The following is a 12,206-nucleotide window of genomic DNA, read 5'->3' on the forward strand; positions in this document are numbered from 1 at the left end:
CAGCTCCAGAGATTGGCTTTGCTGATGAAGATCTGCTGCATCTTTTTGTGGCTTTTTTTTTTTTCCACTGTAGAAGCTCAGGTATGATTTTATTTTATGTAATCCATGCTCAACCAGCATATCTAACACGACACCTTGAAAACGGATATGTAAGCCAGCTCCTTTACTCCTGAAGCAAAGCACTCTCCAAATTCACTTGGGGTAATTCCTTGCTTCTGCTAACTCCTCTGCTCTGCACAGGCTGCCAAGGGAGAACAATAAATACAGCAACAGATGCATGGAGAATTTTTGGTCTTGACTTTGCACAATATCTCAGTAAACAGAAATTAGCAAAAGAGCAGCCAAATATCAACCATATTTCCTTAGTCTGCAAAGGCACTCATTGTGCAGCATTTAAATACTTCTTATTCAGGTAAAAGAGCTGGAACACTTAAGAAATCTCCAAAGGAGTTTTTTATATACATATATATATACACACATATACACACACACACCCACCCCCCCACATATATATATCTCAAACAGCCAACCTTGCTGTCCTCCCTGTATCCCATACACTCTGCAAGCTAGTGCTACCTTGGATGCAGTGTTGGGCAAAGAGTGTTTACTAAGGTAACTCTGTCACAAACAAATGAGAAGAAAAATCTACTCTGTCAAACACAACATCATACTTCATCACTGTGCTGCAAACATGACTCCCATCTGTCAAGGAAATGGCAGGTATTCCAAATAAATGTAACTAAGATTCATTCAGTCAAACTGATGTGGCCAGGGTGTTCCTCCAGAAGTGAGTGGGTTTGGGTGAAGCTGAGCTGTTACTCCTGTTGTTCTTACACAGGTGAAGGTTCTTGTACTTTTGTGCTAAGAAATGATAGTGGTTTAAATCTGAAGGAGTTACAGGTTGTGGTATCAAATAACAAGATATGAAAGGTTTTACTTCAGGGTAACTGATAGGAATTAACCTTAGGTAAGAGCTACTAGGAAAACAAAAAACAAAGCCACCTGTAGAGTGGCTGTTGGAAGCATACAGGAAGTGATGGTCCCAAATCAGTTCTCAGTGAATAGGGGTCTTCTGCATGGTATACAGCACCAAAGCAACTGCACTGCTGAAACACTTAGTACCCATTCCTTCAAAAATGCTAAGGGTGTGACCAGCCCCAAAACTGCTCTACCTCTTCTCCAGTGGTCCCCTCAATAAGGCTGTAAGGAATACTACTGGGATTTTGGGAAGCAGAGAATCATGTTTCAGTTTATCTATTCACAGTCTGTTTGGCAGATAAACAGAAAAGTTAATTCCCTAGAGAGATCAATCCAGTACTTTTCCAAAGTGCTTTATGCAATATGCATACCGTCAACTTCACTTTGAAAAGCAGAACTGTGAATTTCCACATGAAGATGTCTTGTTTTCAATTAATAACAGCACATCATTTTGGACTACAGCTCTCCAAACAGTAAAAAGCTGCTTATTTCTCTCTCCAACAGATAACTGAGGCTGACTGATCAAGAGACTGCTTACGAACCAGCAAGAAAAGAAGCCGCACTCAGAAACCACTGCTGCCTATTTAATTTTTAAGGTATAAAAATTAAGATCTTTAAACAAATCAAAGAAGAGAGAATAAAAAAGATTAATCAGGGAGCTTAGCTGGAGAGTATGGTATTTATTTTTATAAGCAGCTGTCTTCTGAATCAACATTTCTCAAGCATAGCTCTTGCTGGGATGTGACTGAATGAGCCAGCTCTGAGACCCCAGCATTCCCTCCCCTGCAAAGAGCCCATTATGACAGCCTCAACAGCTCCATCTCCCCTGTGCTGCTGGTGTGAATTCTGGATCCACAGCTATTTTGGGGCAGTTTGCCAGCATCAAAGGTTACCATCTGAGAATCTGGGCGAAGGCATGTGATTTAATTAGCGAGGATAATGGTAACACTGGCGTGCCTTTACAAAGGTAGCAAGTGGAGAATAGTCATGGAAGAAAAATATGTCAACCCAACCTCTCATATAGATGCAAATATTTAGATGTAACATTTGAATCTGTTCTCCTTAGTCTGTTAAAGTAACTTTATAACATAAGGGGTACTTGTTAACAATAGTCCTTTGAGTGACTTTGATAAAAAGAGTGGCTACGATCCAGATGTCAAGTGGGCCTGGACTTCATGAGGCTGGACAGTTCCCATGATAGTGGTGGTGCCTGCTCCAGCACCTGCCAGGGAAAGAGTCCTGACATGGGACTGCAGCCAGACACACTGCCTCCACAGAGCATCTCAACTTGAATCTGGCTCACACGTCTGACACGTGGATCACGGACCTGGAGACAAACAGAGACGCTGTGCTGGGAACGTAAGTGGTGGGAAAGTGGCAGGCAGAAGTGAATGCTGAAGGCCCTTTGGCTGTGTTAGTAAATCTGTATACAGCACAGAGCACAAATCTCTGCTGAAGCCTCTAGAGCTTTGCAACAAAGCAGACAACAAAACACAACTGGTTCAGATGCCTTATCATTGGTAGTACAAACAGAACAGCAAAATGAGAAATTATGAAATGAAGCGATTTTCATTTGTATAATATATTTTTATACACGCAGGTACATGTGGGTTTCCCACATACTTTCGTTTTAAGAACATATTTAAAACCCACAAAGATTTAGCAAAACTTAAAATGGAATGCAAAAGAAGTTGTAAGAAGCCTCACATAGGAGGCTATAAAACTAAAACAACTGAGGCTTCATGAGGGGACATGCTCACTTGTGAACAGTATTAAAACACCAATTTTATTCAGGAATACAGAATACATTTTTGAAGATTTCCAGTTTACAAAAGTTTAAGACAAGGTTATGTTTCAACATACAACTTCCCTTAAAGCGTTTAGATAACTTCTCCATTTCAAGTTGACAAAGCCCCTCAAATCAGAAGGAAAAAAAAAAAAAGGACAAATGAAGGCCACTGTCCTGTACTGGGATACATTAAGGCAGAATCCAGTACAGTATTCAAATTCTTCCTGCAGTCCATATTTTAGTCCATGGGTGTAATATAACCTTGTGTTAATAAAAAAATACTTCAGATCTATTAGGAACTGCAAGAAAAGCCCTTGTCTTACAGTTTTAATTACAGACATTATATGCAAAGTAACTTCCAATAAGCAACAGTTAAAGACAGTACTTGTCATCTGATCACCACATTAAAAATACAGCATTAAATTTTTCCTTCATTTATACAATTTTAAATATTCATTAAAAATCAGAATCAGTGTCCCTCCATCCTTTTCATCATTAATAGTTTTTCTTATCTGCTAAAACCACTTGTCTTTCCTAAGATGTCTAAAAAGTAAAGAGCACAAGATTAACAAGCTGCAGCATTAATTAAAATAAGAGTCATCTCTTTCCTCCACTCAGTTTCTAAATCTATCACAAGGGCCCTATTAGCTGTATCAAAGTGAAGTGGTGTAAATAAAACTGATTTGACTTAAAAAGAAAGTAAGAATGAATGCAGAGTTATTTAAAAATTGCAATGCAGTCAGTATTGTTGTGTATGTCACTGCAGAGAAGAGCCAAGGAAATTATTCACAGGCTCTCTTTTAAGAGCATTACTGTCAGTTTTCCATTTCCAATACCAGAGGTAAATAGTAATTTGCCTAACAAGGAATTTCAGATTACTATCAAGCAGAAACATTAATGGCCTAATTTTAAATACACAGCACTGATTTCAGCAGAGGTTACAGACACTCAAAACTCCTGAAATTTATTTACTTGTTTGTTTTAAATAACCTTATTTCCAACAGGCTAATCCACATTTCTTTATTTACCTCAAGTAGTCATTTCTTCAAATACTTTTGTTCAAATACATTAACAGCTGTGCTGAGGAGGACTACTCAATACTGGACACCATTCAGTACAGATGTGGAAACAGAATTTGGTTCTGGAAGAAAACTTTAATTGATTTTACTTTTGTAAGAATGGGTCTTTGAAATAACATCCACTTGTTTAAATATTAAGTAGAAAAGAAAGCTGTTGGACAACTAACCTCAAACTAAAAGGTTAAGAGCAACTGCAAACAATAGGATGATCAATTCCAATTTTACCCACTATTGAAAAGAAATCCTACCATGTGGTATTGGATGAACATTTAACTTCAGCCTAAATGCTGAAAAGCTACTGATTGTCAATGAAATATTTAATTTAATCAGCAGATTTCCCAAAGATTCCACTGATTAGTGCAGCGTAATGCTGTATTAACACTACTAAAAGTGACATATCATAAACAACTCCTGTCTAATACTACAGCAATTTCCAGAGCAACCAGCTAGCAAACCTGTTCTGCAAACCAGAAAACTGGAGTAAGACCAAGCACCCCAAGTTTTAGCATGTCTTTTTGGAGCAAGGTACTGAACTTCTGTCATCCTCAAAGTTCAGTGGTCCCCATGAATAATAATGAAGAGGAAGACAAGATTTGTTGCTCTTTTTGGATCTCTAGACAATGATATGTAACAACACCCAGAAATGTAGATAACAGCCTCCCAAATCAACATTCAAACAGAAAGGCACGATCTCCTTTTATAACTTGTGTTCTCAAAAACTAGAAGATTCCTATACAAAGATAAATACTCCCTTAGCTAGAAGGGAAAATGTCACACCATTTAGAATGTTTTTTTCTTTTTTTTTTTTCTCTGTAAAGTCCAAATGGACTATCTTAATGCAAAAGTTACATGAATATATACAACCTGAAAGAGTATTTTTAATATATATATTTGTACATATATAAAAGTGACTGACACAGAAGGCAGAGAAGCAGGCTATATTCACTCTTTTCCCACTTCTTAGCAATGCAAGGCAATGTTTTTCAGATGCCATAGGCACAAAATATTTGGTTTGAACACACAGTGGTGTCTTAGAATACACATGGTGAAATGTAATTCCCCATGGAAGGCTTGTTTGAGGGATACTGGACACAATGATTTAGTTTCATTAATACAGCCTTAGGCACCTTTAAAATAAAAAAGATATCTAATTCCAATGAAACTACTGCAAACTCTTCAATGGCATGTTTTCAAGTCCAATATAAAGTTTTTAAAATTGCAATTGAAGAACATCCAAGGTTAATTCTGATACCTCATTCTGATATATCTGTCTTACAAAGGCCAAACATAATCTTAATGAAAGGCAAGAGGGACAGCAGGGCCCAGTAGTCACAGGAGACATCCCTACACCTGCCTGTACTATTAACTATTCATGTACCTGAGTTTGATGTACCTGTAAAATAAAGAATAACTGTCTGCTATGTGACAATGACAACAGTCTGCCTACAATGTTGGATGGAGTCATTAATAAGCCAAATCTTGCTTGGTGAAGAGCAGCATAATTAAATGCTTGAGTTCCCAGCAAGGATGAAATCTTACCCAACCTTGTACATTACATTACAAGAACCTAGGAGCAACAACTTCAACAAGACATCATGACAGGCTGCCATTAATCTGCTTCCAAAGTCAGCCAAGCCCATCACCATTACAATTCTCCAATACTTCCCCTCACATCATCTCAGTCCTGGTACCTGTGCTTGTAAATCTATCCAGCCCCTGCCTCTTACATAACATGGCAGTAGTTATGTACTACACTCCAGCTCAAAAATTCTTGGGTTCTGAACATGTAACTTTTGGGTGAAAGAAGTTACCTTAGAAAGATGGGAAGAAGAAAGCAAGAGGTGTGGGCAGTCTGCTTCCTTCATTTCCTTGGAACAGCAAAGGCTGCTTAATGGCACGGTTCTTTTGCATAGAAGGAGTGGGAAATGCAGGATAGACAAACACAAATAATTTTTCATGGCAAATTTCCGCCTGGACAAGAGGAAGACACTGCATTGTTTTCTGTATATGGAGCACAAGCACAGCACTGCAGTGGCATTTAAACTCATGGCTTCTTCCCTCTTACCACTCTGAATACCCTTACCTCTGAGATGCTTTCACATGGGTGATTTCAATAAGGTGCACTGAAACACACTCGACAGGAGATCATTCCAAGAGTTAGGACAAAAAGACATAAATAATCCTGGTTTTCTGCAGAAGTTAGAATTTCAACCAAACGAACATGAATAATGCAAACTCCATAAAAAATGAGATCATCAAAAATGAAACTTTGACATCTAGAGTTCTTGTGGAGCAGCAGAACTAAACCTATGTGATGCACTACATACATACCTACACATAGTATTACACATGTATATCCATGCATGTACTTACACACACTAAAGACAGGGACAACAAGCCTAACACCTTCCACCACGTGACCTACTTTCAGATATTTTACCGATATAACAAACTAGCCATTGAACTTAAAGCTTTCTGTGCTGGGTGTTTGCCTCAGACTGGTTTTGGTGTTGAAGATTTAGCTTTAATAATTCGGATGTTTTCTTTGTTTTGTTATTTAGTTGTGGGTTGGTTTTTTTTTTTTAAGAGGGAATACATGGAGTAATGTTGTTTTTCCACACAGAAAAAGAAGTCTTGAGCTGCATTTTTGAGAAGCTTCAGTGCCTCTGTACTCAGCCTTGAAGTCTGACAGATAAACCTTTGTGGTGTTGCTGAGACAACCCATGCAAATCTGGCCTAGATACTAGCATCTGTGAAAAAAACCTTGTTTTGCTCAGATACAGTTGTTGCATCCTTACAAGCTTAAAACTCCTTCATGGTGAGAATGTTCCAGGCCATGAAGAGAGGGGTCAAGTAGGACATCTGCAATTTGAGCACTGCCAGGGGGCTGGCATTGGGCATCAGATCTCCAAGCAGAACGACTGCTTCTCGTGCTTCATTGACCACCAGTTGGCACCAGGCAGTAAGAAGAAACAGCTCACATGCTGACAAGATGGGAGGCAGTTTGAAAACAAGAGTCCTTCTGGCACAGTTCTTGTGTGGAACTTCTGTATATATTATACACATACATATATACATTCATATACAGTAAGCAGTCCAATAAATACATCACATCAGTTCTTTTGACACAGTACTGATGTTTCTCTTATTTGTCTGAACCAGAACCTGCTCACAGAAATATTATGGAGAGTTGATGTGACTCCAGGTTTAGCCCTCTGTACTTGATGAGCCCAAAATGCTGAATTCAAATACTAACTTAGTGTGAATTCAAATCAAGTCATCATTCAGGCACATGTCCCCCTGAAACCTATTAGCCACTGCAGACTAACTCATACAGACACAGTAAAAGCCTTCCTGCCCGTCCCAAATACTGGAGCAGTTACACTTCTCTTTCAGCGACGTGGTTGACCAGAGAATCGCTCTGATCTACTGTCCTCCCAAGAAGAGTTCTGTGGCCATCCATGCTGCCATGGATGTCTCTTGTCCATCCACTGTCGGATGTGCCCAGAGGACTTTCTGCCCTGGGGGTGTCTGTGCTGGCCAAGCTTCCTGTCCGAGATCGATAAGGAGGAAGATCTGGTTGATTAGGGGATTCAGATTCAGAACAATAAGGTGGTGGAGGAAGGTCAAACCAAGGTGGTCTGCTGTAAGATACACAACAGAGTAAAAGTTACTGAAAACAGTGGTACAGAAGACAGCACATAGTATTCCAATTATGAAAAAACCAAACACTATTTCTTTGTTTTTTAATTATGACACATATGAGAAGATCTCAGACCTGCCTGTAGGTAATTTCAAAATATCCACATCGTCCCTGGGAACCCAGGTTTCTGGTCAAGGTGCAACATAACTAATTACATCCTGCTTAACAATCCACACTCTGAGTTAGGACCTCCAACAAAGCTGGCTCAAAGACAGCTGCAAGAGGTAAAAAATTTTTCTGTATAATATTTACACCAGAGAAAGCACTTTGAAAGAAATATCGTAAGTGGTGGATTTACACCTACAGATAATGATGTGAACACAAGACTTAAGCTCCCAGGAAACCTCCATTAAGTGACAGAGATTAATGGCTTAGAGACTATGAATAAATAACAAACTGAATTCTCCACACTGACAAATCACTTTTGCTGTCGTGAGACCACATACAGAGCGACTGCTAAGTAGCCACAGACAAGATGAGTACTGCATTCAGGAAAACTGTTCTGTGGTTCTGACAGCAAACAAATAAAGGGACTGAAGGGTTGAGAAGATTGATAACAGGTCCTGGGAGCAATTAGCTCTGAAATTGCTGATGGTTTGTATCAGCTCAGGTGAGAAATGATCACAAGCTGGACAGCTGCTCATTTAGTTGTCCTTACTAATGAAAAGAAATAATTATTATGAAAGTCAACATTAAGACAAGAGTTCTGCAGCCAAAGGCAACAGAGAATAGGAATGTAAATTTATTATTCTTAGATCTCACAGTTCATACTAAAAAACACCAATGTGGTGATAGTGAACAATCTGGATCATTAAAGTTTGTACCATACCCTTTTTATGTAGGGAGGATGTCAGTCTAGGATTTTTGTTGGGAAAGACTTTACAGACAGAGATTAAAATGAGGGTTAATTCCCTACAAATAAAACCAGTGTCATAACTACAAAAAAACCAAAAACGTCATAAGCCAAACCACAGCCACCCACCAAACTCCAAAGCACTTTCAGCTATTTAAAATAAGAACAGTGCTTTACATTTCAGAGTCCCGTTCTTTTCTTCTGTTGGTAAAGTAGTGCAGAGCAGAAGAATGATACAATTTCTTTATAGAGGAATTGAAGAACTCTCTCACTCATATACTTACTGTATATGAACAGGATTGGGTTTTTTTTAATGCTATGACCTGTAACATAGCTGGTTTTTTAGCAAAACTCCAAATTCAGTTTTCATGTTTTGACTCCAGACTAGCACAGGATATCAATACTAGACAAGTGATACATTCTTTTGCATTTTCCTACCATTCTCAAAATCTCTACTACCAACAACATGTGCTAAGAGAACCTGATTTAAAGTTTGCCTCAAATCCCTTCAATATCAGTAACAGTAAAAGGACCTGAGGACCATGAATTTTTCAGATGCAGGAGGAGCTCAAATTTACCCTGAAATTTCACCCTATGCATGCAACAGAAGTGCAACACCAGAATTCTGTCAAAAGCAGTAATAAGAACAAGTGGGGAGCAGCATCACAGCTTAACAGAGCTGTAACCACCAGTGTGAAACAGAGTTACCTCCTGTACATACCTTTGGTCGAGCACAGCCTCCGAGTAGGATGGCGGGGAGTCCAGGTCCACAGGCCTGTGGTAGGCCTGGTTGGACATGTACTGTATCCCGTTGTTGACGTTGTAGGTGACGCTGCAGTGGTGTGGGTGATCCAGGACCACCAGCCGGGACAGAAGCACAGGGTGCTGCAGGCGATGCACCGGCAGCGTCATGAGATTGTTGCGCTTCCGCTGGTGGTGCAGGACCAAGGCAAGAAAGGCCACCACGAGTACAAAAATGACAGAGCTACCAATGATGGCATAGGTAATACTGGGGTAGTAAAGCAGCTGGTTTTCTGAGGTCACGTAGTCTTGGCCGCTGCCTGCCTCTGTAAGACAAAAGGAAAAGGAAGCCTGAGATTTGTTTCAATATAAAACTGCTTTTGACCTGTGTTGTGTTTCCTGCTAACACACTGTGCAACAAAAGCAGGTTTTCCTCTTTTGTCTGGATTGTGAAAGATTGGATTATTAAAAGTACACGCATGCAAATAGGAGACTGGCTGGCTGTCCCTCAGTCCATCCTCATTCACAGTAAGTGCCAGCACATAAACTATTAGGCAGAGACAAACTGAGAAAGAAAAAAATGCACACACCATAGCAGGAAGTATGTGAGAAACCCTGTTCAAGCCATAACCACAGTACCTCAGCTGCACCTGACAAACCACATTAGAACCAGAGATGCAGAAGGACTGATATCCACTTTTTTTACTTTACATTCCCCTGACACCATTTCAGCCCCATGTTCACAAGGTCATGCAGCCTTCGAGTAAGATTTTCTTTTTTGGGCAAAAATTTCCATTTCTGTGCAGGCTGTAATTCCTTATGGACTCAAACAGGCTATTCTGACATTCCTCGACCTCAAGAAAAACAAGAGGCTGAGTAAAAAGCAAACCAAACCAACCCAACACAAAATCCACACAATTACAAGAGCACGATCCATCCAAATTCTTAATTTCCTACTGCAGAAGGCTGGGACAGTAAATCTTGATTTTCCTTTCTTTTCTCTATCAACCAAAACTGCTTTTTCGTCATTCAGAATTGCAAAAGAGTCACTAAACCATTTCTCTAGCAACAGAATAATGAAATAAATATTGACTGTGTCCAGCATAATAGAAGAGCTTTCCTCAAGCACCCATTGTTCAGAGTTATCTCTCTCAATATTTGATTTTGGTAGTTCACTTCCATGGTTAAACAAATCACAATTTCCAGCATCACTAAAAATAACTTCCACATTAGTTAACAAGATAATACAACATAAAATGGCAAATCCTTTAAACATATCTATTTTAAAGCATAGATATTTAGACACTGGAACAGGTTGCCCAGAGAAGCTATGGATGGCCCATCCCTGGAAGGGTTCATCCAAAGCCAGTTTAGATGGGGCTTTGAGCAACTTAGTTCAGTGGAAGGTGTCCCTGCTCATGACAGAGGGTTGGAACAGGATGATCTTAAGGTCCGTTCCAATTCAAACCATTCTATGATTCTGTGATTATTAATCCTGCTACCAACTTTGAAAACTAGCACTCAAATAGATGTGTTTTACTGATGATGTCACTATAACCATAGACCAAAGCTCTGCAGGACAGCTGCAAGCCACAGACTTTGATTGATACCTAGTGTAACACCTCAGGGAGGATCCTTACTAAATTTATTTCTCCATGCAACTGTACTGGAGAGAAAGCAGAAATCACTGTTACCAGTCAACAGTAGGTCTCTGGCTCACTCAGCAAAGTGAACAAAGTCTGCATGAAGAATGTAAATCAAAGCAGAAAGGAGGAAGGGAATTGACATGCATTAGTAATTTTAATTACAGCTCATCACATATTACTGTGCCTCTTTTAATACACCCTTAAATTCAACAGCTGAGAAACGAATTCAGGTCACGTATCACAGACAAGGGCCAGCACAGGGAGTATAATGACAAGCAGATCATTTTTATGCAAACATCAACAAGTTTATTTGCAAGGGCTGATCCATGGGTGAATACCACTACCTGCAGTCTTTAGTGCAAGGAAGGTAAATATATTATGACATCCCAGTAAAACACCACAAGACTCCCATTCACCTTGGCTCACTGTTTACAGTGCACTGACATAAGACTGAAACCAGTATGCCTTTGCAGACTTGATGAGATCTAATTAGTTACCATGGGATCATTCTGCAGCACAGTTCCTTCCCTTTATAATCTCCATCTTAATAAAAGGGAAGAAAAATGAGAGAAGTATATAAACTTCTTTTCTAAACTTTAAAGGTTATCTACCTGTTTGGGATAGTATCTTCTAGGTCCTGCACCAAACAATTCCATAAATCCAAATGGATTAACCAGACTGCTGAAGAAGTACTTTGTCAAAAGTCAGATGGGATCTGATGACCAGCTTTAGGACAGTGTGAAAGACATCTCTTTTATCTGGTTTTATAGTCTTTTTCATACAACAACCACACATATATTGTGCAGAGATCTGGGGTAAATTTGCAGTTAACATGCTGTTTTGGAGATTGGGATTACTGTGGCTAATGAAACATCATTTATTTACCAGTAACTATTATTGTTCAGGTTTTTAGATCCATTCCTTGTATTGCCATTTAGTTCACTGTCTCTCTGAAAACAAGAACAACCTAAGGGCATGCTGTCTCAGTCTGGAGAGACTAGACTGTTTGCTAAAGAGGGTGAGTTGTGAGGTAGACCAAACTCCTCTCTCTCTGCAATTGTAATGTCAAATTAAGGGGCTTTACTCGAGGAAAATGTGGAAAAACAGAAGAAATAACAACCCTTTATTAAGAAATATATGAATGTTGGCAAAAAAAAAAAAAAAAAAGAAAAAAAAAAAAAAAAAAAAAAACAGTAACACCAAACAAAACAACACCAGCAACAACAACCACAACAACAAGTCTAAAAGAATACTCCTCTGTCCTTTAACACAGTCCTAATTGCGGTCTGCAGGGGGCGCTGTTGGGCCGCTGGAGCTGCATGGCCTGCAGTACCTGGTCACGGTCGGCAGGGGGCGCTGTAGGACTGATGGAGCTGTAGGACCTGCAGTACCTGGTCACGGTCGGCAGGGGGCGCTG

At 39.5% G+C, this 12,206-nt stretch overlaps 1 protein-coding gene and 1 long non-coding RNA gene across 5 annotated transcripts in view; one reads left to right on the top strand and one right to left on the bottom strand.

Annotated features, from left to right (window-relative positions):
- The first annotated feature begins 666 nt into the window (after positions 1–666).
- Positions 667–6,582, top strand: LOC127478461 (uncharacterized). The gene is made up of 3 exons (XR_007907232.1): positions 667–720; positions 1,483–1,574; positions 6,470–6,582. It is a non-coding gene; the product is annotated as an uncharacterized LOC127478461 (long non-coding RNA).
- LDLRAD3 (low density lipoprotein receptor class A domain containing 3) overlaps positions 2,746–12,206 on the bottom strand; it is a 117,215-nt gene continuing 107,754 nt past the window's right edge. For 2 of the 4 annotated variants that reach the window (XM_051804147.1, XM_051804144.1), the window contains exons 5-6: positions 9,124–9,469; positions 2,746–7,490 (exon numbers count right to left, since the gene is read on the bottom strand). In XM_051804147.1, coding sequence (XP_051660107.1) covers positions 7,226–7,490; positions 9,124–9,469 — 611 coding nt within the window. In that variant the 3' untranslated portion in view covers positions 2,746–7,225. The remainder of the gene's footprint in view (positions 7,491–9,123; positions 9,470–12,206) is intronic. The other 2 variants (XM_051804146.1, XM_051804145.1) reach the window with 1 other exon arrangement.

This window comes from Manacus candei, unplaced genomic scaffold, assembly GCF_025592945.1.
Source record: "Manacus candei isolate 608988 ecotype Guabito, Panama unplaced genomic scaffold, ASM2559294v1 h1tg000060l, whole genome shotgun sequence".
Classification (NCBI taxonomy): domain Eukaryota; kingdom Metazoa; phylum Chordata; class Aves; order Passeriformes; family Pipridae; genus Manacus; species Manacus candei.